Source organism: Rhododendron vialii, chromosome 9a (assembly GCF_030253575.1).
Source record: "Rhododendron vialii isolate Sample 1 chromosome 9a, ASM3025357v1".
In the NCBI taxonomy this organism is placed as follows: Eukaryota; Viridiplantae; Streptophyta; class Magnoliopsida; order Ericales; family Ericaceae; genus Rhododendron; species Rhododendron vialii.
In genome coordinates this window covers 30,477,348-30,502,947 of record NC_080565.1, presented here as the reverse complement: position 1 = coordinate 30,502,947, position 25,600 = coordinate 30,477,348, and the positions used below count along the sequence as shown (strand labels likewise).

Here is a 25,600-nt window from a genome sequence, read left to right as displayed (position 1 = left end):
CCTTTTGGGATCTACATAATTATCTTCTCTCTTTTTCATTATTGTATTTTCTCTTCATGTCGTCCGTCTTCATTTTTTTTAAGGTTCCACTACCTAGTGCAGTTGGCAACCTACCCTCTCCTCCATTCAGGAGGCAGAGGTTCGAAGGCCCCTTGAGGGCGGTTGGGATCCAAAGCTATGGAAAACTACTGGACTCTTCTAGTGCTAATTTAACTACCTGCTAACTTGCTAACTCCCGCGGACTATTAAATATGGCAAAAAAAAAAAGTAACGTTTTACCAACTCCAATAGAACCTAAGCTATTACGACCCCCTTTTTTTTTAACCTAGAACCTAAGCCATTACAACCCCTTTTTTTAATCGGATGTTTGATCAGTTTGTACGCAATTTAATTAATTTCGGGACTCCGAAATTAACGATCAGACAAATTAACCCTCAAGTGACCTAAATGTTTAAAACTATTTAGAAGTCTAACAATTTGAAGATTATTAAGCCTTTAACTCGAAGAATTCTCCTTTATATAATTATAATCATAAGGATCGAGGGGTCATATCCTTTTTCTTTTTGGTAGTAATCATACCTAACATAATTAACAATTCTTTCTACCTCTCCAGCTGGTGCACCTTTTTGTATCTACCAATTACCATAACCTTCAAATAAAATATTACTATACTACATAATTACAAACTAGCAAAAAAAAAAAAAAAGTTTTTTTGCTCGGCAGCAAAAAAAAAAAGTTATGCGGAGATGAAACCAGATAGCAACGATTCAAGTTTTTATTTTTTTTGATGATATTTATTGGGATCAAATGAAGTTAATCTTACTTTTCAATTCTAAGATGTTTTTTTATTTATACAATTGGACTTATGAAATTAATAAGAGCGCGGAAATTCTATTTGGTCATTGGCATTGCTTGTAAATTTTTGACACCCAAAAGCAAAATTCTGGCTAGTCCCTAAAATGGTTGCTCCAATGTCGTTTGCAAAGGAGTGAAGGATACAGCTTGGAAATACAACCCATCCCAAGATTTTTATTTTATTTTATTTTTCAATCGATAGGATATTTTATTTATAACAAGAAAAATACAATGAACGGGGTAGCCATCCCAACAGATGGAATATAGTGACCACAAAGAAGGCCTAAACACCAAGCAAAATATTTACAACCTCGCACAATTCCATGCGCAAACAGATAGAGAATAACTCCGATCAATGCAACACCAGACTAATCACCAACGACTCCGATGAACGCAACACCAGACTAATCGCCAGCAAAACCCACATAAGGGTTAGGAAAGCCCCCCACCGGGGGAGGAAAACAGGAAATGCAGAAGCAAAAATGAAGAAACCAAAAGAGAGAAGAAAAAACCTACACCAGACCTTCAATCCCACACAGAAAAGATCAGATCCCGACCACCACAGCAGCCACACTCCTCCATCTAGCAACCACCAACAGCTACCTCCGGCCCAAAACTACCCATCCTTGTCATTCCGGGCGTTGCCCAGCCCAAGATTAATCCGGTTGGTTTGGGGGTTTGGTTGCCGGTTTGATTCTTGAGATCAGGCCGTAAAAAAGTAATTTCTTATAAATTTCTTAGTCCTGGCCAGCGTTGATAGTTTCTATTTGACTGGTCCAGTGAAGGGATTAGTTAAGATGCACATAAACTGATCCAGATACCTGATCGTTAAGACGTTAACCATAAAAAAATAAAAATGAATAAAAAAATACAACCCACCATTAATTTACACAAACAGGCTAAAAGTTCCCCTCGCTTCAAAACTACCCTATAAGGTACGTCCCTACACCTTCATGACTACCACGTTTACAGGTAGACCCCCACACCCAAAAAAACAAAAGCAAACAAAGAACAAGAAATCATTAATCAGCAAAAGTGAAAAAGAAGAAGAAGAACATGTCCCACACTATTGATACACAAATTGGCCTCACAACAGGGTATAATTGCTGCCTTTTTCTTTTTCTTCTACTGCTAGTTAAGCCTCCACTCTTCTTCCGATTACAGCTGGTGTCTCTCCCTTGGGAGTTAGGACTTAGGACCCCATAATGGGCAGAACTGGAGTGAAAATGCCCAGTTTCTGCTTAAACAGAATCAGGCCTCATGTCCGGGTTCGTTCGCCGCCCGTCCAAACCCAAAACGACGCTAAAACCGACCAGAAAAATGAGAATTCAGGTGATGTGATCAAGCCGGTAAAGCCCATTGGGAGGAAGATTATGATTGTGGTCGATTCGAGCATGGAAGCCAAGGGAGCTCTGCAATGGGCATTGACTCACACCGTTCAGAGCCATGACATGGTGATTCTTCTTCATGTCACCAAGCCTTCTAACCCTGCAGGTTATCTGGACCTTCTGACATTTGTTTTCCTCTGATCAGTATTTCAATTCAGAGTGAATAAAAAAATAGCAAAAATGTTTTAGTTTTTGTTGCAGGTGAAGTGACCAGCAAGAAGATAGCTCCAAAGGTTTCTGAATTCCTTGAATCAATGAAGAATATGTGCCAACAGAAGAGACCTGAGGTGGGTATTATATAGGATTCTGAATTAATGGGCTGTGTGGATCTTCCACATAGGGTGCTATGGAATTTATGACCCTACAGTAACTTTGGCATAAGGATGTTTGAACAGCTTTATTATATGCATAAGATGAAAAGTACTGTCTTTCTTTTTAGATATATAGTGGTTTGTGTACATTTTTTTTTTTCTGATTTTATTTTTTCCAATATTTTATAATTATGCAAATGTTCGGAATCTCTGCATCTGTGTGTTATTGCGAAACCTTAACCTCAGATTCGTATGGAAGTCGATAATTATGTAAAATTTGCAACAATCAACCAAACAATTGAGCGCAAAGACTTATGTTAAGATGACGAGGGGAATTTATTTTTGACACTTTTTTTTGGGTGATTTATAAGATTATTACTCGTGTTAACCGGTGAAATAATTATTATGAGTTAATTGAGGGTAAGATTGAGTGTTTGGGTAATTGGCAGGTAAATATTGAGGTAGCAGTGGCAGAGGGGAAAGAGAAAGGCCCAACCATAGTGGAAGAGGCGAAGAAGCAAGGCGTGGCGATGCTGGTTTTAGGGCAGAGGAAGCAATCGGTGACGTGGCGCCTCCTAATGACGTGGGCGGGGAATCGGGCAGGCGGCGGCGGGGTGGTGGAGTACTGCATCCAGAATTCTAGTTGCATGGCGATTGGAGTGAGGAGGAAGAGCAAGAAGATCGGAGGGTATTTGATCAGCACGAAACGCCACAAAGATTTCTGGCTCTTGGCTTGACGAGTATTTGTTGCAGTAGTTGAACTTCTGAAATCACAAAAGCGTGTAATCTCATTTCACAGTAATGTCTTTGTTCATCTAGTGTTTGTAGATAATGAGGGAGTGATGGTCTCGTCGGCTTTGGCTATCGGAGCATGGGCCTTACGGATTGCTTGCTGTTTGGCAGTAGAACAGAACTTCCCAGAGGTGATCTTTGAATCCGATTGCAAGAACCTCATAACCTATGCTACTGATTCTAAAGCACAATGTCCATGGGAGATGGCTACAATTGTTGCGGATATCAAGAAATGGGCAGGGACAAGACGGTGGTCTTTCGTTTGGTGTAATCTTGGTCTTAACAAAGCTGCTCGTTGGATAGCGTCACAGTGTATAGGCAGGAAAATCTTATTTCATACGGGTTGTATTCCGCCCGCTTTAGAGTCTATTTTGCTTAAAGACTTGTCCTAAGCAGTTTGTTCGTGTATCGTGACTCTTTCCAAAAAAAAAAAAAAAGAAGGTTTAATGGAAGAGAATTTGGGTATGAAATGAAGATTGAAAATGTGAAAGTGTGTGTCATGATTGAGGGAGTATAAGCAATAATGGCTGGGAGAAATATGATGGGGTCCTCGTCCTTTGGAGCTTTAAGGACTCTTCTGATGGTACACTTTGCTCAATTAGTCCACATGGTCTTTGAGTTCTATTTTGTTGCATGGGGGCCAGTTTGACCCACCTGGAACAATCCTCTATCTTTTTTTGGGTCCTTATAAATTTTACTCAGACGAATATGGACAGAGTTTTTATCATGGGTAAAAATGTAAAAATGGCTGCAATTAACCAGACAAATGAGCATGGAAATTGTTATGTTGTTTCAGCTAAACGAATGCATTGGATAAGGTCGGTCAACGCTACAAGTAGCGGTACTGGAATGGGTTTCAATATGAGAGATATGGTCATGTTATGTCGATAGTGGACATTATCGGATGATGTATGGGGAAGCTTTTTTTTTTTTTTTTGGGTGCAAAAAACTAATTTTCATTTCAGATATTAAAATAAGAAATAAGTTGTATTTGTACAAAAAAAAAAAAAAAAATGGGTGCCAATTTATTGGAGTATATTTCCCCGTTGGTGTATGGGGAAGCTTTTGTATGGGAGAACTTAAGTTTCGTTATCTACACATATGTGACACCTTGGCGACAAGGACGAAGCTAGGAATTGTATTCCAGGAAGTGCCTACCCTTCCACCCGCGGCCACCGAGTACCTCTGGCTCTGAGAAGTGCCTACCCTTTCCAACTTGTTACGGGAGAGAAGAGCAGTACGACATCAAAATAAAAGTGGGTCATGTCTTATTTTAGAAAATTAAAGAAATATACAATTTTCTCAAAATCTCAAGTTCATTCCGCCTCCTATCTTTCCTTCTCATCTCTTTTATTTTCTCAAATTTTCTCAAAAACAGAGTGGCATCTTCTTTTCGTCACGGTCGCGATTCGGGTGGGTTTGGGTAAGTTGTGGTCTAAAAAAGCCTAGCTTAAGGCTGGCCAAAGCTTGCCCAAAACCCATCCAAGTCGTATCGGGCTCAAGATATTTCAGGTCGAGTCCAGACGAGTTTCATTTCAATGAACTAAAGGCGACCTTTGGGTTGTCCAAAGAAATCAATAAAGAATTTGTTCTGAAAACTTTGCTCAAGCTTGCTTCAACTTGTAATTGGATCGGGCCTGTTATATTCTAGTTCGAGTCCGGACTTAAATGATATTGCCTAAAGCCCAACTTGGCTTGAGCTGTGTGTTTTTGCCGGCCTTTCTCAAGAAATTTTTGGGTGCCGAGCGCACAGCCGACCCAGGCACAAGGCTTGCTTGGGCCTTGGACATCCCCAACATACTCAATTTTTGGGGCACCTCAATTTTTTTTAGTATTTGGGTTGGGTAGGATTTTTTTTAGGAAATGCTCCGTCCAAGTTTCTGAAGCAAGGCCTAGTCTCTTGAGTATTGATACTGAGGAAGTAGCACTTTCTACTTATAAAAGATTTTTTGCCTTCATTATTTCCTTCAACTAGCAATGTGAGATTATAGGTGGGAGACTTTATTTTGCAACTTGTTTGTCCCACATCGATAGAGGAAAGGCTCAATTGGCAAAGTGGGTTTAATACTATAGTTTTGGCTTTCTCTGACTATTTTTTTTCCCCCATAAAAATTGTCAAGCGTTTAGGGCACCATTTTTAAAACAGGCCTTGGGCACCCAAATATTTTGGGCCGGCCCTGGCCGGAGCGGGTACCACACGGTGGTTCTCATCGGCGATTCCAACCGTCAAAACATGTTTTAGACAACTCAGATTTATTCTCTCTCTCCCCCCTCACCCGTCCAGTACTCTCTTCTCTTTTTCTCTCTCTATAATTCGAACCGTCCAAAATACATTTAGACGGCTAGGATTGCTGACGAGGAACCACGTGTGTGGTACTCACTCGGCACTCGAAAACTTCTCCAAAAATAGGAAAGGTATGAACGTATACGATATATATGTTAGGCCCCGTTTGGATGCATCATATAGAAGGGGGATTATTTTTCATCCCTCTGTAAGACCTTGGCCCCACACTTTGCCCCCGTTTGGGAGCCATAAACTGGAGGGGTTTTCCAGAACACCGTTCTTGGCTAAGACCGGAGAAAGGGGCATCGGCGGTCTTATCTTCGGCTGGGGTTTGAGGTCCCCATAAGTTATCCCCCTAATCCCCCTCGAAAATGGACGATTTCACCCCTCCTAATCCCCCTTCTCCCAACCCCCAATACCCCAGCCCAAATTCAAAACCTTGGTTTTTTTTTACTATGAACAGAGACAATGAAACAAGAAGAAGAAAATGAACAAAAACAGATCGGAGAGAGGGAGGGATCGAACCAGGCCAACGAAACTGTGGCGTTCACCAGGGATCGGAGAAACGTGTGTCGCAGTTTTTCTTCTTTCTTCTTCTACTGTTCTCTCTCTCTCTCTCTCTCTTAAAAGAACGAAATGGGACACAGGTTCGATAAGAACAAGGACAAAACATGAAAATTATTAGGTGCATGTGTGCCCCCAAGTGTTATCATGCACCCCCACTCATAATCAATTAAAAATGTAAATTAAATAAGGGTATAACACCCCCTCCATAAAACAGAATTTTTGTAAAAAATATATCTATAATAATACTAAATCGTTAATTTGTTAATAAAAATAAATATTACGGCTTAAATTATGAAAGAATAATTAAATTTGCAATTACATATAAAACATAATACATAATTAATTTAGGGACTGCATAAGGGCAAAATGGTCATTTGATAGCTTTTTACATTATCCACCCTTCCTTATATCCCTTATTAATCTTTCATCCAAACAAAGGATTATTTAATCCATTTTTTTAATACTTCATCCAAACAACCTCTTATTGAATCCACCTCTATAAACATCACATCAATGTGGGTCATCTCTTATTAACTAATACCCTTATTATCTCATCCCCTTATTAACTAATACCCCCAATTCTTTTCCAACATCCAAACGGGCTGTTAGGGAGCTAGTAAAGTGGTGGTGGGTAAGAGTTAAACTCTTCACCTAAATTAACTTAGCCAGGCACTCAACCAATGGAACCAACCTGCAAGTTATAACCCGTCCAGAAAGATGCTCAAGTCTTCTTGTATTGTTTTGGTCCTTAATTTTCATGTTATGATTCCTAGAACAGATAAAGTAGCCCACTAAATGATGACACATGAGTGATGATTCCACTGGAGTGAGCCAGGAATGAACAGTGCTACAGTTCCGACCGGGGGATCCCAACCGAATTCCGAACGCCTTACTGAACCCACTCCGGCCACCAGACGGATGATTGGAGCCGACCAAAAATTCTAAAAAAAAAAACCGAGTGGGTGTACATGAGAATCAACGGCATCCGATGTGTGTAGGTAGCCGATCCAAACACTCCATTCGGCTACCTACACACATCAGATGCCGTTGATTCCCGCGTACACCCACTCGGTTTTTTTTTTAAGAATTTTGGTCAGCTCCGATCATCCGTCCGGTGGCCGGAGTGGGCCCGACGAGACGCCGGGAATTTGGTCGGATCCCCCGGTCGGGATCCTTAGACTTTCTGGCCAGGAATCAGTATTTGTGGGGCACCTTTTTACCACACCTTATCCAATATAGTATGTCGTAACAAGCAATGCTAGGCAATTAACAAAACTTTTGTCAAGAATAAGAAAAAAAAACCCTTACATTTTAAGAAAAGTTGCTTCCATAAGTTATAAAAATTAACCAATTGCTTAGATTATCGTTGCGGGATAAGTCTAAGAGAATCGCTCGTTCATGTATGCATCTATGAAAAAGTGTGTAGCGAGAAATCTTTTGTTGTAACTCTGTCTTTACTTAATTCACAATAATTAAGATATCAATATTTAGCAATGTTGCCTCCATACTAAAAGAAAATAGTATTTTTTTTTCATACTTCATTCCGTCTCCAAATCCAAATTGCGTTGTACATTCTGTCGACATAGAGAGGAAAACATGACCGTTGTCATAATTGTGAACATTTGATAAAGTACAACACAAATGGTCCATAGCTCGATCATTTTTGAATTTTGGACATTACGCAAAAGAGAGTTTCAAATAGTAAATAGTGGCTATTTTTATGCATTAGACTTTTCATTTTGGCCAGTGTGGGAAATTGTTCCAATACATGATTAAAATCCAAGAATAAAATGATACGCAAAATGTATTTTTGCAAGACAATTTATAAGACAAAAATATACAAAATAAACATATCTAAACAGAAGAAAATCCAGTGGGGCCCAGGAACCCACTGGTTCAACACTCCCTCCGCTGCTGGATGATTCACGGGGGCATATCTCAGTTCTCCGTCCGTTGCCGTCGTTGTCCCTGCCTCCGAACTCCCGTCCCATCCAAATGAGTTTTCTTCGTTTCGATTAGATAATTAGATGGAAATGATATTCCTTCACCCGCCCCGTTTTACTCGATATGCGCGCCCTCGATTGTAGTATTTAATATATTTTATATAGTATATATAGTATCATTTAATATTTTTCTTTGTATGTGTCTCCGTGTTAAGGAAATAAAGTCTGACATATATTATTTAGAAGAGGAATGAGTGATCACTTAATAATATTTAGAATCTATTCATTCATTGTCAATTAGTTTTGAGATGGATATAAAATTTCTACATGGTGTTAGAGCAGGACTCGTTCCACCCTACATTTTAAAAATTTACAATCCACACCCCACGATGGCAGACCAGCAAAAAAGTTGCACGATGATAGGACCCAAAAGTGGCCACGTGACAGACCTCAAACGCTTTTGCACGTGAGCGGGGATGTTAAAGAAATAGAATCCCACATTACTTGGGAGTGAAATGGGTAATTACTTAATAACATTTGGGACATTTTCACTCATTGCCAATTGATTTTGAGATGAATATAAAGTTTCTACACTATGTACGTAACGTTTGTCTAAATAATAAATCATATTTCTTTATTTCGTTTTAAAAATCTGGTTAACTATCCGCACTCATCAATAATTCAATTTTATTTTATTTTTGATTCTCAATAATTCGTTCTCTTGTCATAACTCATAACAACAAAATTTATACTTATAACCCTGAATGGGGAACTAATTATTCTTTGGCCCCGTCACCTACTCAAATTTTTCACTACAACTTTTAATCCCTTTAAAAGAGACCGGAATGGGAAACTATAAATCCGACTACCGATCCATTCTAAGGGAGAGGCTCCCATCTAGTGTGCAATGGTCTAGTCCCGTTCAACCCTTTTTGAGCCCAAAATAATGATCGGATATCGTTTGATATTATTTCAAAATGCATTAATCTTGTAATAAAAAAAATTATGTGCAATACTAGATTGCAATCCCTTTAACACATTTTTTTGAAACTTAATGCATTTTGAAATGGAATCAAACGATATCCGATCAACGTAATTTTTGACGTAATCAATGTTCTCGACGAGATCTAGAACGTAAACAATTATGATCATTATTTTGAACCCGAAAAAGACCCACAATTGACTGAAACTTGATCGGACTAGACAATTGCTACATTGGACGGGAGCCTCCCTCCTCTAATCACCATTTCTCAGGATTGAGAGTGAAGGGTTCAATTTATCATGTACGAAAAGTCATCAAGTAACATGGTTTTGGGGAATTAACAGTTAGTTGGCTGGTGTTTACACCATAATTTAGTATTCTAGTCTAATATGATTGATTGACAAAAATGTTACATGTGTCAGCACGTTTTAGACTAGTTAATATAAATGCAATATGAAGCCTATTAAGGCAATATGAAGCCTATTAAAGCAAATCAAATGGACTAATCGACGGTTAACAATCAACTCCAGAACACGTTTCAGAGCATGAGTTACATATAAATCATGGACAGAACAGTTAATGCAGGCAGTTGAAGCAATTACAACATTGGGAACGTGTAAAATCATGGAGAAGTAACCGCCTCGTGCAGATAGTGGAGCAAGATAAGAAAGCATTGAAGTAACCGTTCAATTCAAATTGAAGGAGGGAATTTCATCTGGTTTGAATTTCAAGTCGAAGACAGCCTATAAATACAAGAATAGAAGACATTTAGAACCCTCAATCAATCGCCCAAAGGCTTCTACTTTTATCTGTACTTTACATTTCTTGCTCTAAGAGTAGCTTGTAACGTAACTGTCTGTTCGATTGTGTTCTCATCGTCGATCGACTTCTACCTCAAAAAATAATAAAGTCCATTTTGTTATTCTTCTTTCATCTCCATTCACTTCATTAAGCTTGCTTCCAGAGAAGTCCTGAAATACGGCAAGGAACCAAACTCCACCACCACAAATACCCACATTCCAGCACACGCACACGCAACAATTCTTAGTCGATTCGTCGACTGCAAGTAAAAAAAATAGACAAACAATTTTGGCGCTAGAAGGAGGGCACTTACTAGGTTAGAAGTAATAGCACCAGCAGCAAGAAAGCAAGGTGACTGACCAACAGAGCCTCAGAATGAAGGCTTGGAAACCCAAAACGATGTGATACATCCTGAACAAAGGATGCCAGAGAATAGCCAAGGGAATGGTTTGAGTGTACCAACGGATATACAGAGCCTTTCCAGGCAGTTGGCACAGGTTTTGTCTAACCCAGAAGACGAAGCGGCACAGAAATTGATTACCCTAATGAAAAGGGTAGTTACACCCCCATCTATCATAGATGTTGATGCAAATGGAGTAGTTCATGAACAGTTGCAATCCGGTGATTTGCCTAGACAGGCCCCTCAACAGGTATATTCAAATCCAACATTTGATTCAAATATGAATGTGCATAGTCGACCATATGTAGGTCCAATTGCTCTACGATCCGCAATAAAGCCGACCAGTTTTTATCGGAACGTTCCATCTATATATGAAGTTGGAAACAGTAGTGGGAATGGTCAAAATAATAGTCTAAATCCTGGTCAGAATCCTCAGAATGATTTCACAAGAGTCCATGTTATGAACAATGGTCAGCACATATATAGCACTGCACAAACTTTGCCAAATCATGGCAATTACACGTACCATACTATGCCAGTTGTGTCAAATAATAAAAATAGTGGTCAGTACGTTCACAATCTGCCAAATACTGGCAATGGTAACGGTCAGAATGTCCCTTTTGCACAACCTCATGTACCAAATGTTCTTAGAGCCCCGGATCCCATAAATATTAACAGGGCACAAATATTGGAAGTCATCCAAGATGTGCACGGACCAGGGCTACGCAGGGTAAAGAAACCTATGTTTAGGAAGCCTTACCCACATTGGGTTGACAATGTTCCTTTGCCAAGGGGGTACAAATTGCCTGAGTTATCACTTTTTAGTGGTACAGAGAACCAATCAACAATCGAGCATGTAGGCCGATTTTGCCTGCAATTAGGCGAACTGGGTTCTGATGATGTTTTTAAATTGAAATTGTTTCTGCATTCGTTAACAAAAACAGCATTCACGAGGTTCATAAGTTTACTTGCAAATTCTATCCATACATGGCAAGACATGGAAGAACAATTTCATGATCAATACTTTAGGCACGAACCAGAGGTTTCAATCGCTGATTTGGCTAAGTTAAAACAAAAGCCAACTGAAACAGCAGAACAGTTCTTAACTAAGTTTAAGAGATTAAGAAACCAGTGTCACTGTAATGTGCCAGAGACCGAGATAGTTCGAATAGCTCAGGATGGTCTCGAGTTTAATTTTAAAAAGCAGTTCAATGGATCTAATTTCAAAGATCTGTTTGATCTCTCTATGAGAGCATCTCAATTTGAAACTATTCTCCAGGAAGAAGAGCAAATAAAAAATACGTCTCTGGGAACATATTGATAAGCACCCAATAATGTATATTCTTGGTGCTTAAGTCTTCTAATATGTTGTGTTTGTACATATATGTTGTCGTTTTTATGCGATATTGCACGTAAAGTAGGTTTTTGTGTATTTCAGGTAATTCGTATAAATAAGGCGCGTTTGAACACCATGGACATGCCTCGAGGGAGTCCGAGCTTCCAAGACCAAGTGGCGAAGTGCCACCATCCTCTAATGAGCAAAATACGAAGCATTAGGTGTAGTTTGGAAGCGTCGGGTGCCAAATTTTGAAGCTAGAGGCCATTTCTGCAGTTAATAAGGCTCTATCCATACAACCGTTTTTGTTGTATCGATACGGTGGCCTTATCTTTTGGACAGCTTCCAGCGTATCCATACACCGTTTTGGTTGTATCCATACAGCTCCTCTACGGAGAATTCCCAACACAGGCTTAACATCTCGGTATCCATACACCATTTTGGTTGTATGGATACAGATTGCTTACTGACAGCTTTTCACAGTTTTTCAACCTTCCATATTTGGAAACTTGCTACTTGTAGTAACATTTTAAGATATTTTGAGAGAGAAAGTTGGTTTTTGTATAAATATCCCTCTCCTCTCTCCTAGAAAAGAGTAGTTAGCTTAGGGTAGTCTTTTTCCATTATTGTTGCTCAAGTTTTCAAGCTTATTTTCCTTAGAACTCAAGTAAGTATTTGGTTTCGTTTAATTTGTCGTGTATTAATGTTGTAACTACGGACTAGATTCTTCTTTAAATTAAGTTTATTTTCGGTTCTATCGGTTAAACATGTTTTTCAATTCTAGCATGCTTTCTAGTCTTTTCCTTATGTGTGAGTAGTTGATTAGGCTTGGCACCGGGGTGATTAATGCTTCATGACTTACGTTAATCTTGCTTTTCTCAATCTTAGAACTTGAGGTTTGGTTTGTAAATGTGTGTGGTTTGCCTTTTATGTAACAAAACTTGTCGATGTTAACCTCCGGTGATCATATGCTCGCTCATATGGTTCCGTGAGCTATGTCTCGACTCGTGTTTGCCAGAAGAACCAAAGAACTTGCTCGCTTTCCAAACCATGCTTCTAGTTCTTGACCTTGATATTTAGTTTGAATGTAAGTCTTGGCGTTGTTAATCTCCGGTGATCCTGTGCTCGCTCACATGGTTCCGGGAGCTATATCACGCCTTGTGTTAAGCTTGTTGTTCAAATATCAAGTCTAACAATTTTCATAGCTAAATCTTCCAGTTGATAGCCTATGCCGTGCGATTCAACCGTGTTTTCGTTGAGAATTGTTAGATGGCTTAAGTTACGGGCGTTAGAAACTCCATTGCCTTGCCGCCTTTAGTTCTTAGTCCGAACTCATTTTCTAGTTTTTTTCATAAGGGTATTTCTCACCTTTCAAAGGAAAACTAAAAGTTGGCCGCCTAAACGCCGCAAACTCTTACATCTAATCCAAACAAGCTATATTCGAACTCCCTGTGGATCGACTCGGATTTCCTCAATATACTATGCAAATTTTTAGTTGTAGTCCGGTTAATAAATAATTGAATTTGACGGCCGTTTGGTAAACTTCAACAACTACCGAATGGGCACAATCACATATTACCAAGATGTAGAAGGGGATATTGATATCGACGTAGCACAAGTTGTTGGAAAGTCCCCCATAATTTGTGACACTTTGGTTAAAGCAGAAAAACCAATGAATATGCCTTCATCCCAACCCAATAGGCGTGGGGGGCAAGCAAATTATAGACAATATTCGTTTGATTTGGCATAAGCTGACCAAATATTTGATGAACTGTTAAAACAAAAGTTTATCACTTTAAGTCCTGGGCATATTATTCCTTCTAATAAAGATAGAAAAGAATAAAGATAGAAAAGGAAAAGAATACTGCAAATGGCACAATTCGTTTAGGCATAATACTAACAATTGTGTTACATTTCGGAATTGTGTACAGGATTTGATCCAAAAAGGGCTGCTGCAATATGCTAAAGGTGATAAGGACCCGATGGGTATTGAATCAAACCTTTTTCCAAAGATTGAAGTGAACATGGTGACAGCCAGCTTAGCTAAAAGGCTGAGTTCCACTATTATGAAACAAAAGTAAGAGGAGGAAGATCAGATGCAGATTGAAGAAGAGTCAACAAAGTCTCATACCTCCAGATTCCTAAATGATTATCTTTGTATCAGGTGCAGACATGAGATCCAGTATGGAGAAGCAATTATAGCAGAAAAGGAGCAGAAAAGTGCATTCTCCAAGTTCGGAATAAGGTTCAACACAATGGGGGGAAACGATCTTCAAATATATGATGGGGCCAAACTAATTTATGAAGGAATAGACCTAGGGCTTTTCAACAGGATAGAGTCAGAACATTGTTATGGGCCAGATGATGGACCATTCTTATTCAGAGGACACCCAGTGGTGCCTGCAAGGCCTGGGGTACCTTCTTGCCAAAACCTTGAAGTAGTGGAGTACCAATTTCCCAATCGAGGGAGATACCCTAATCAAAGGGGTGTTGGTTTCAGAAGAGGTATTGGACCACGAGGTGGAGGACCTTATGGACGTGGGTGGCACCAACCTAGGAGGGTAATGCCGCCTAATCATGATCATGAGGATTGGAGCACGCTTAATCACCCAAAATTCCCAGCAGAGGGTTGGTATACCAAAGTATCCAGTTCACAAAAGAGAAGACTTCAAAGGAAATTTGCAGCCAGGGCTTATGGTGACCCATGGGATCATGTTTTCGAACCAAGAGAAAGATTGGAACCATTAAAGGTTTCAAACATGGTATGGACCCGAGAGCAGGGAGAAACCAGTGGTCTGAAATAGCCAATTCTCAAGCATGGAGGGCAAGAAAGTAATGCTGAAGTTTCGCTCCAGTCGACTGCCCAACCAAAGGGTAGGAAAGAGTTGAAGCAGAGTTTGAAGAAGAAGATGAAGGAATTCCAAAAACTCATGAAAGCAGACGATGATGATCTCTTTGACAAAGGATCAGAACAAGAAGATCTGATCAAAGATGCTTCCCCGTCTCCACAGAGATCTGCAACATTTGGTGAAAGTCTGGCCGCAATCCAATTCGGGTCAGTACCTATAAACTATCAGTGTAATATGATCTTAGTTCTGCCAAAGCAGTTCAAGGCAAAACCAAATCAGCCTATGAACTTGGCAGGTGATGTTGAGGATACCACCCAATCAATTGTGAAAATAATGGATAAAGAGAAACATTCTCAGTCACAGCCCATTAACGTCGAGATGGATAAACATGGAAAAAGTGCGTAGTTCTTAGAACACCTGATGATGCCTCAATAAGGCATTTGAAACCACTATATATCAAACTTCATATGAATGGCCAACCTATCTCGAAAGTGTTGGTCGACAATGGGGCAGTAGTCAATATTTCACCCTTTAGAATGCTGAAAGTCCTGAACAAAACCAATGACAATTTGATCCCAACAGAAGTTACAGTTGGTAACTTCGCTGGAGGATGTTCTCCTACTAAAAGGGTAATATCTTTGCAACTGCAAGTTGGGACTAGGAGGATGAATGCAACATTTTTTGTAATTGATTCTTCGTCTAATTACAATGCCTTACTAGGTAGAGATTGGATCCATATAAATAGTTGTGTGCCATCTTCTTTGCATCAGGCATTGATCTTTCTGAAGCAGGAAGAAGCAGAAAGAATGGAGGTCTTTTGGGCAGACCGACATCCATTCAAAACAGAGACCAATAATATCGAAGCAGATCTCTACAACGAACATTTGTGGCCAACAAGGATAGAAGACTCAGAAGTCAGATCTAATCAAGTTGGGGTAACTGAGAGTCAATTTCTCACATACATTAAGGAAGGATTCCAGGAGTTGAGCAAAGATTTCACCAGGCTTAACATTATATCAAGGCCTGTCAAAATGGACCAACAAGTTTTTAATGTTTAGAGACTCAAATGCGTGCCCTAAAATTTAAAGTACTCTGCCTTATATAGGCGGTGATTTACTAGGGGATTATTTATCCAAGTTAATCTCTACCTAGGTTAATCTTTAACTCAGGCAAATAGGGGGGCATTGTTTACACCATAATTTAGTATTCTAGTTTAATATGATCGATCGGGTCAAAAATGTTACACGTGTCAGCACGTTTTAGACTAGTTAATATAAATGCAATATGAAGCCTATTAAGGCAAATCAAATTGACTAATCGACGGTTAGCAATCAACTCCAGAACACGTTCCAGAGCATGAGTTACATATAGATCATGGATAGAACAGTTAATGCAGGCAGTTGAAGCAATTACAACATTGAGAACGTGTAAAATCATGGAGAAGTAACCGCCTCGTGCAAATAGTGGAGCAAGACAAAGAAGCATGGAAGTAACTGTTCAATTCAAATCGAAGGAGGGAATTTCATCTGGTTTGAATTTCAAGTTGAAGACAGCCTATAAATACAAGAATAGAAGACATTTAGAACCCTCAATCAATCGCCCAAAGACTTCTACTTTTATCTGTACTTTACATTTCTTGCTCTAGGAGTAGCTTGTAACGTAACTATCTATTCGATTGTGTTCTCATCGTCGATCGACTTCTACCTCGAAGAATAATAAAGTCCATTTTGTTATTCTTCTTTCATCTCCATTCACTTCATTAAGCTTGCTTCCAGAGAAGTCCTAAAATACGGCAAGGAACCAAACTCCACCGCCCCAAACACCCACATTCCAGCACACACACGCAACAATTCTTAGTCGATTCGTCGAATGCAAGTAAAAACAATAGACAAACAGCTGGCGAGTCCGTTCTAAAGTTAAATAAAGGCTCCTGTCCATGTAAAAACAGTAAAAAGTAGACCACCTAACGATGAGTGATTAATCTTTAGCCGAGGAAGGAAAAACATGATTATTGGATGGAAAACTGGGTCGCCTCAATAATACTGTAGTAGGTATTAGTATCACTACTCACTAGTAAACCAAATAATGAAGGGATATGATGATATCTTTAACGAGAAAATCTTTTCAACGGTGGAGTCGTGAATAATTGTTTACGGAGCTAATTCGCAACCGTACGTTAAAATCAAAAGTATTTTGGACAGTTCGAATGTTAATAAATTTATCCGGAGAAGAGTTTATTAAAATTCGAATCATCCAGAAGACTTTTGGACGGTCCCGATTAGTTGCTACAGTAAAGAACAATAAGATTCTCTCATCTTTAGCATGCCACCTGAGAAGTAGTGGAGTAGTATTTAAGTTTAATTAGAAAGAAAGCAAACCTCTACCAAAAAGAAAAAGACAAACCATAGTATGCTTTTAAGCTTCAGCTCTCCTTTTGAATTCTACTAATTGTTCCAAGGTTTGGCATTGTTGCTTTGAGAGAGAGAGAGAGAGAGAGAGAGAGAGAGGGAGGGATAGAGAGATGGGGAGAGGGATGAGAGTAGAGGGCTCGATGAACTATGTGCTGGACATAAGTGCAGCAGAAGGAGAATTCGGGGCTGAAAACTGGATAAACTATGTGCTTGAAAAGTTGAGGGAAATAGGGAAAGCGATGAGCCCAGAGGAATGGATCAACTTTGTGCGGGAGAAGTTGAAGGAATTCCTGGCAGTGCTCCAGCACCTTGGCAAGATCTTTATGGCAAAGGTGGACGAGGTTTTCCCACCAGAGACCAGAGTGGAGCAGCTGAAACACTGGGCCCAGGTTGCCGCTCCCTACATCGTCGCCGCAGTGGCTTTATGCATCTTATGGATCCTCCTTCGCTTCTTCCTCAGCTGCTGCTGCCTCGTTGGCAGAGGAGTAGGATCGGTGGCCAAGACGATGATAGCTCCTGGAACTGCCGGGGCTGTCAGGATTCTTAGGGCTCCCTTTGAAGCAAACCCCGCAGCGTATTTCCGCGGTCTCCGCTGAGCGTGATCGTATCTGCTTCACCATTTGAGTGTCTCGATCTCTCTGTTTGGTATCCAATATCTCTATATATGTATTTCTGTGTCAATTGTTATGTGTGTTTCTTGCTTTCATGCCAAGTACGTTCTGTTTGCTGAGTCGTTTGGTGTTTCTTTGAACTTACTAAAAGAATTCTCTGTGTTTGTACGTCTTAAGTATTTTTTTTGTGTATAAAGAGAGAGGGACCATGATCGGTGATGGTGATTCGCAATATGTAGAAGATCTGGCCGGTGATGCATGTTGTTTGTGAAGGGTTTTTAGTATACGTACGTTCCTACCTTTAATAGCACTCTTGATAGTTTCAAAACATTACTCCTCGTTGGATTTGGGGAACAACAATACATATATACCTAATTCTCCTTCACAAGATATGAAATCAGATGGAGTACCACATATGTTTATCAGTTCTCACACTAAATAAAGCCAACACTGAAATTTAACCCCAATGGGTTGAGTTAGCAGACTTGGCTTAATTGGAATTAATTAAGGGTGTGTTCCCTCCTAAAGTCTCATATTCCATTGTCTTTGTTAGCAATTCTTGACACAACGTCACCCCACGCACAAGTGGGAGAGGGGCTATAAGGATCGGGACAGCCAGTGAAAGAGTTTTTATCAAATTACTAGTAATCCTCTACGTTGATTTGGTAAAAAAGAACACATGCATTCTGTTTAACTCAAGGTGTTGGCTGGTTACATTTTGTTTGCCCTTTTCTTTTTTATTAACTCATGTATTCGGATTAACTTGTACGCACATTGATAATGGAGAGATGGTGGTCAAAATGACGACAACTCCCGGAAGGGTTACAAGATTCCAAGGCCTTACTTGGGACCTTTAATGCATTTCACTAGTAAAACGATAAAAGGATAAATCGACTTCAAAAATAATGATTACTAGTAGTAGATAAAATTCCAACACCAAACTCCATGACAAGAATTTGCAACAATTTCAAAATTATGTATCATTACAAAAATTTGGAAACCACTTAAAGATCACCCTTATCGATATTTTTAGCAGCAAATAACCAATTTTATCTGCTATCTATGTTTCGATTGATAACATAGTTAATCAATTCCACCGTTCTTGTGACATGGTCGAGCAAAAGATTTGATCAACAATTCAATTTTGAAAAGCTTTTTCCTCAAGAAGCAACTGCAACTGGAACAGTAAAGGTATAACGCCAACTGTTATGTGGACTCGTTTGGTGGTGTTTGAACTGTGAAGAATTTGGTGTCTCCCTCCATATATGTAAACCATGCAAGTCCATATTTGCGAGGGACTATGATCAGCAATGATATTGGTGATTTGCAATAGACTTAGAAAATGTATGTACTTCTGTTTTAAAGGTTTTTTTAATTTGTACTCTCCTCTCTTAGTACTCACTTGCTAGTTCGAAAATTACCTCTTTAAAGTTTAAACTGGCCAGTGAAGAAGAAGAAGATGATTTGCCTAATTAATGCTTTACAAGATGAAATCAGATGCATGTCTTTCTCAGCTTAGGGTAAAGCACCCAAAAATAAATTTCGAATCGTGGTCAAATTGCTGCTGGTACGACTTTGAACTTCGGACGCTTCCAGGAAAATGTTTCATGTACCATAATGCATGTTTGTAATTTGTATTTGTTCAGAGAAAGAAGGGTTAAAGCCTGTAGAAACTTTATATCCATCTTAAAACCAATTGGCAATGAGTGGAGAGGTCCCAGATGTTATTAAGTGATCACCCATTCCACTCCCAAGCAATGTGGGATTCAATTCCTTAACATCCCCCCTCACGTGCAGCCGCATTTGAGGTCTGTCACGTGTGGCCACTTTTGGGTCCTATCATCGTGCAGCCTTTTCGCTGGTCTGTCATCGCGGGGTGTGGATTGTTAATTTTTAAAATGTGTCATCGTGGGGTGTGGATTGTTAATTTTTAAAATGTGGGGTGGAACGGGCCCCGCTCTGATACCATGTAGAAACTTTATATCCATCTCAAAACCAATTGGCAATGAGTGGAGAGGTCCCAGATGTTATTAAGTGATCACCCATTCCACTCCCAAACAATGTGGGATTCAATTCCTTAACAAAGCCACCCATGGCATCGTACTCCACGTGCAAGCTTTTTGCAGTATTCTCTGCAAACTTTAGCTTTCTTTAGTAGTAGTTGTAGTACTAGAGCAGGCCAGGCTATTAATTTCCAGTCGATTCCTTTCTCGTGAAAGTTGAAACTAGGGATATGGATCGGAGAGATTCATGTGTACTTCTGTAGATATGAAATTGAAAAGGGAACTAAAAATGATGGGATTAACAGTTTTAGGATTAATAGTTTCTGGATTATTTGTCTTGAATTAATTTCATACCTAATTTCACCCAATTTCATGTTTGATTTGTGTGGGATTAATTATGGGGTAAGGAATAGGATATTTTTTTTTTAAAAATTCAAAAATATTTTCTGAAAAAGAAACATTTTAAAACAAATAATTTTGTGAAACATTTTCATTACAAAACAATTTGGGAAAAGTTCTTTTTTTGATCTAATTTTTGAAAAAAAAAAAAAGTTTCTTAAAAAAGTTGAAAATTGATTTTCTAAAAAGAAAAAAAAAACTAGTTTTTGAAACTTTTTTTTGAAGAAAAGGTTTTTTGAAAACATTTTTCAAACAAAATAGTTTTTGAAATCAGTTTTTGAGAAAAGAAAGTTTTAAAAAACATTTTTCGTATTTTTTTAACAAAAATAATTTCTGAAAACATTTTTGAAAAATGTGAAAGTTTAGAAAATAGTTTTTTTTTTTAAAAGTTTTTGTAAAATATTTTTGAAAAATAAGAAAGTTTTGAAAAAATATATTTAAAAAAAAGTTTTTTCAAAACAATTTCTGAATTTAATATTAAAGAAAATAATTCTAAAAATACTTTTGAAATCAATCTCAATATCATCGAAATATTTTTGAAAACAATTCATTATTTGTTAAGCCTACGTAATCCCACCTCCCCCCTAGAATTATTTAGTACCCCCATATAGGGATAAAATTAATCTTGGAATTAATAATCCCGACAGTCATTTCGGGAACCAAATGTGAGATAACTCACGATTATGTACATTTAGTTCTATCCCAAGTAGTTAATCTGCGAATCAAACGAGGCCGGTGACTAGTAATCTAATAATACTACCAACCATGCAAGTACTCTCTCCGTTCTAGTATTTTAATTGTGTCATTTGTGTTACTAATTAATATGTTAGATTATTAGGCCCTGTTCCAGTTTTTCAAATACAAGTACTTAAGAAATAAGTACATATTTTCAAATTTAAAAATAATGAGCTCATCGAAATAAAAAATAGTATACAATATGAGACTTTTTTTTTTTGGTCAAACAGAAATAATTATGGATATTTTTTTAATCCACGTTATGGATTTTGTTTGAAGGAGAATAACTTATTCACGGTGGTGGCAAATCTCACTCTTCCATTTCGACAATCAATGGTCCGCATTTTTAAAAAAACTCGAATCGTCCAAAATACTTTTGGATGCGAGCTATTCAGCTTTGTAAAAGCTAGCATATTTACGAAAACCCCTAGTAAAAAAGTTTTTTCTTTTTTTTAAAGTTACTGCCTTCTCATAGCAATACTCTTCTTATACTTATATGAGAAAATCATATTCATGGAGCTCCATGAATAAGGTTTTACAGAGGTATAATGCGACCTTCCAAATTTTAATGAAACTTGTTCGAAGAAGAATTTAAAGTTTCATTAAAATCCGGACCATCCAAAACACAATTGGATTGTCGCGATTCATTTCCTCCATAAAGAACTTATTCACGGCATCTCTCTTACTCCCTCCGTCCCTATTCTTTAGTTTCTTTTGAGAATCCGCGTCACTTTTAAATTAATTATATCTTGCAATCTATAATTTTTTAGGTAATTTTGAAAATATAATTTAAAAGAGCTCGTTGAGATTTATCAAAGGAAACTGATTTTTGCGCTCAACTTTTTACTAATGGCGCTCCACTCTAGTAACTTCAAGAACAAAGAGGAGCACCATCAGTAAAAAGTGGAGCGCGAAAATCAAAATCCTTTATCAAATAAGATCCATATTGCATATAAATAGTATTACTTCATTTTGTTACCACAATACTCTTTTTGTCCCATTTTCTTTCTTCTTTTTTGATATTCGTTTCAATTTTCAATCGCTTATATATTCTAATAAGAATCTCAAAAAAATGCAACATGGATCTTGTTTGATAGTTTCTATTTGTGCAATAATACAAAATTCTTAAAATTATGAAAAATACTTCATCCGTCCCAATTTAATAGTCTTTTTTGGGAGTTTGTGTCATTTTTCAATTGATTATATCTTGTAATTTATAATGTTTTATGTGATTTCGAAAATACTGTATTAAAGAGCTAATCGAGATCTATCAAACAAGATCCATATTCGATATGAAATTCATTACTATCGCTTACTATTATGTTTGTCTGATTATTAAGCTAGTTTTTGTCTATGTATGTCTTGCTTTCAAACCAAACAGAATACTACACATTGGAGCAAATTAAACTTTTGCTCCGTAGCTGTTTTGTGTTTGAAGGATTCTTTGCATATGCGCCTCTCGTGGGTTTATGTGCAAAAGCAATAGTGTGTGTTACTGGTTTGAGATATCCTTTCTATTAGTAGAGATGGACTTTGTGCTTTCAACTTCAGTGGGGTTCTAACAAATTTGTAGCTTAAATTGAATACTCTGTTGTTCGATCGAAGTTGAATCTTGGGTATATTGATTTTCTCTGGGTACCTCTATTATTCGACGATGAAGGATTCACAATATTCATCTGTATATATGGTTGTCTAGTGACAATGCCAGGTGGTTGATGGGGTTTTTTTTTCTCTTGTTGTTGGGAGGTTCACTTCAAAACTTGTCTCATGTCTACTTGAAATGGAGAATATTGGAGAAGGGCCGTTCTCATGCCTTGGGCTTGGGCTTTGTTATGCTCCGAGGATCGAAACAAACACACACACATATTCACGATCGGGTGCAATTTCATTTATTATTTGGATCACACGCAATGATCGATTACAAAAACTCTCACTGGAGGAGGAGCTCACACGTCCAAACTGAAAACTCACTCTGAAAACTCAACTCGCAGTCTCTCTGGTTCTCTCTCTCAGCTCACCACACTCTGTAACTTCTCTACCCCAACTACATGAACAGTACATGAATCCATAAGCCTAGGTCTAGGACTGGAAAATGGATCCAACAGGAAAACCATATTTCATTTGTGCATTTTGACTTCTATTTCTTACACATCTTTTAAGTTCTCCGGCCCCCAAATTTGATTGACATCCCTGTTTCGTACGGTTTACGTTTCCTTTTTGTATAGCGATTAAAAGACAAAGAAAAATGAAATTTCACTAGCATAGCCACCTTTTATCTAATAACAGTCTAGTGCAAGTGCACAAAAACATAGATAAACCATAGTCGTCACTCGCCATAAAGAACCACATCGTTACTACCTCAAAATACCAAATACATCAATAATCAAATGAAGATTCCATTCTACCGAACCTACTAATCTTAGTAGCCATGTTTTTTTTTGGTTATAGTAGGTCAGTAATTTATAAAAGAATTAACGCAAAACTATAGTAAAGTCGAAAAAAATTTAAACAAAGAAAAAAAAAGTCTCTCAGTGTTCCTTTGTTCCATAATTTCAGAAAATATATGAAAGGCAGAAATAAGTGCAACAAGAACAAATCTTTGTTGATGATAAAACCTGATGCATAAAAGCAAAAGCAGCAGCACCAAATTATTGTGGGGTCACTTGCTTCTACAGTACTACTCTCTCCGTCCTAAATTATTGTGTATGTGTTTTCGTATTGGGATCTTTCAAAATATTAGACTCCGTTTGAGAAATATTAGAACTGGGAAGGGAGGAGTTTTTTTATACAGAAAAGTTTGAGAAATTGAGTCACTGAGTTAGACTCCGTTTAGGCAGTTTAACTGCGCAGTGGTGTTTTTGGCTTAATGATTAACCTAAAAGAATTACTTTTGTCTTTGCTACTTTTGCATTAGTTCTTGGGAGGCTTAAATATTCATCCTCAGATCTCATCCCACGTAAGTATTCATCCTGGTCATTTTGAACAGTTATGTTTTCAACCTTTTAGATAGTGAATTACCTATCTTACCCTTTTAATAAGATATCCATATGTGTGTGTATATGTCCTTCCTAAATTAGTGGAATTTAACCATTTATTCATTTAATGGGATTCAACCATTTCCTAATTTATTGGGATTCGACCACAATAATTACGGAAGATAATTACAAAAGAAGATTTCAATATTTAAAAAATTCGTAATAACTAAATCTCACCGATTTAAATTCGAAAATCATATTTATTTTTTTCATATTGACCATGTAATATCATGAAGCCTTTTGAAACATGGTGGAATCGACCGTGTTTTTCATGAATTATTTTTGCAAAATTATTATAAAAATATTTCAAAATGTAGACAATATTCAAACTGACCATGTTTTTCATGGTTAATTCTGCAAAAGAGGATTCCAAAATTTGAAACCAAATTCCATGAAAATCAAATTTTATAACATGATCACATATCTGTGAATTCACCATGAGTAATCATGGCAAGTTTTTCATAATTTCACTATCACAAACATTCTACGCATCCATTCAATCACACCATCTGTTTTTATGACAAATTTTCCCAAAAATTAAATGAGTACTCATGAAATATTGAATTGAACCAAAACAATCATGATTCATGAAAAAAATAATTTGAGTTGAAAAATGCACCATGATCATAAAATACAACATGAATACATGAATACAAAAATTACACTATTCAAAATACGGACACCATGAATGTGTACCAAATAAAAAAAAATACACCATGAATTCAAACTGTCAGAGAGAGAAGATTAAAAAATGAAATAGAAGCCCAAATCCAACCCCTTTTCCTACTATTTCTTAGGATACCTCTGTTGCAGTAGAGGTCACAATCTAAATGAATGTTAATAATTATGCATGAGCCACACGATTGTTCCAGATCAAAAAGAATGAAAAATCTCACTTCTTCGCCTTGATTTTTGAGGAAATGGGAGGCCGGTTCGCCTAATACTTGGCTCTCTTTACGTTCAATTAAGAAACTACATCAATAATGGTGTCCTCGGCCTGTCGGCGGCGGCGGGAGTGGTTTATGCTGAGAGGATGGGCAACGAAGGCCGACGGGGAAATGGTGATGCAGGCCGACGAGGATGGGCGATGGAGACCGATGGGGGGAGTGGTTTATGCCGAGAGGATGGGCAATGGAGGCCGGCAGTGGGAGTGATTTATGCCAAGAGGATGGGGACGGAGGCCACCGAGAGTGGGTTTCCCTGGCCAATAGGATGGGCAATTGGGATGGTCGAGAGGATGATAATGTTAAAGCTTTTTATTTTTTTTAATCCGATAATGGTAAGCTTAATCTCAGGGATTTCAAACGATTTGGGATGATAATGGTAAGCTTAATCTAAGGGATTTTGTTACATGTTGTATCCGAAAATAATGATGGAGGACCTTCAATTTATAATTTAGTCCCAAATTTCTATGCATATATATAGTATAAAGTAAACAAGTAAATAGTGCAAAAAGGGCATTTTTGGATTTATTTATATTTGGGGATGAAAACATAACCGTTCAAAATGACGAGGATGAATAGTTACGGTGCCCTTCAAAAAAGGATGGATATTTAAAAACTCCTTAGTTCTTTAGGAATTATTAATTCAGCTCGGCAAAAGAAATCTAAAGAGTAAATAGTCATGATCTAAATTTTAAAAACTTATTGACGACAAAACGCATACCAGTTCTTTGAATTATTTGTTGTTATTGTCCATAGTTTAATTTGTTTTTTTTGGTTATAGTAGGTCTGTAATATTACAAAGAATTAATGCAAAACTAGCAAAGATGAAAATATTTAAATAAAGACAAAAAAGTGTTCCTTTGTTCCATAATTTCAAAAAAGATATGAAAGGCAAAAATAAGTGAAACAAGAACAAATCTTTAGTTGATGATAAAACCTGATGCATAAAAGCAA

General features: G+C 37.8%; 2 protein-coding genes across 3 annotated transcripts; both read left to right on the top strand.

Moving 5' to 3' along the window:
- The first annotated feature begins 1,888 nt into the window (after positions 1-1,888).
- LOC131301028 (universal stress protein PHOS32) lies at positions 1,889-3,836 on the top strand. Of its 2 annotated transcripts, none has more exons than XM_058327120.1 (3): positions 1,889-2,349; positions 2,433-2,530; positions 3,004-3,836. In XM_058327120.1, exons 1-3 carry the CDS (start codon positions 2,061-2,063, stop codon positions 3,289-3,291), a joined length of 675 nt encoding a protein of 224 aa, XP_058183103.1. In that variant the 5' UTR covers positions 1,889-2,060; the 3' UTR covers positions 3,292-3,836. The 2 variants fall into 2 exon arrangements, with proteins under 2 accessions (XP_058183103.1, XP_058183104.1); XM_058327121.1 differs by having other exon boundaries at positions 1,895-2,349; positions 2,445-2,530.
- A 13,010-nt stretch (positions 3,837-16,846) lies between these two features.
- Positions 16,847-17,840, top strand: LOC131301027 (uncharacterized). The gene is made up of 2 exons (XM_058327119.1): positions 16,847-17,251; positions 17,291-17,840. The coding sequence occupies exons 1-2, from the start codon at positions 17,030-17,032 to the stop codon at positions 17,513-17,515; spliced, it is 447 nt and encodes a 148-aa protein (XP_058183102.1). The 5' UTR covers positions 16,847-17,029; the 3' UTR covers positions 17,516-17,840.
- Positions 17,841-25,600: the final 7,760 nt, after the last annotated feature.

Coding starts and splice junctions, on each gene's coding strand:
- LOC131301028 (XM_058327120.1), top strand. CDS start 2,061: ATGGGCAGAACTGGAGTGAAAATGCCCAGTTTCTGCTTAAACAGAATC. Junction 2,350..2,432: donor CAAGCCTTCTAACCCTGCAG/GTTATCTGGACC, acceptor AAAATGTTTTAG/TTTTTGTTGCAGGTGAAGTG. Junction 2,531..3,003: donor GCCAACAGAAGAGACCTGAG/GTGGGTATTATA, acceptor GGTAATTGGCAG/GTAAATATTGAGGTAGCAGT.
- LOC131301027 (XM_058327119.1), top strand. CDS start 17,030: ATGGGGAGAGGGATGAGAGTAGAGGGCTCGATGAACTATGTGCTGGAC. Junction 17,252..17,290: donor GCAAGATCTTTATGGCAAAG/GTGGACGAGGTT, acceptor AGAGTGGAGCAG/CTGAAACACTGGGCCCAGGT.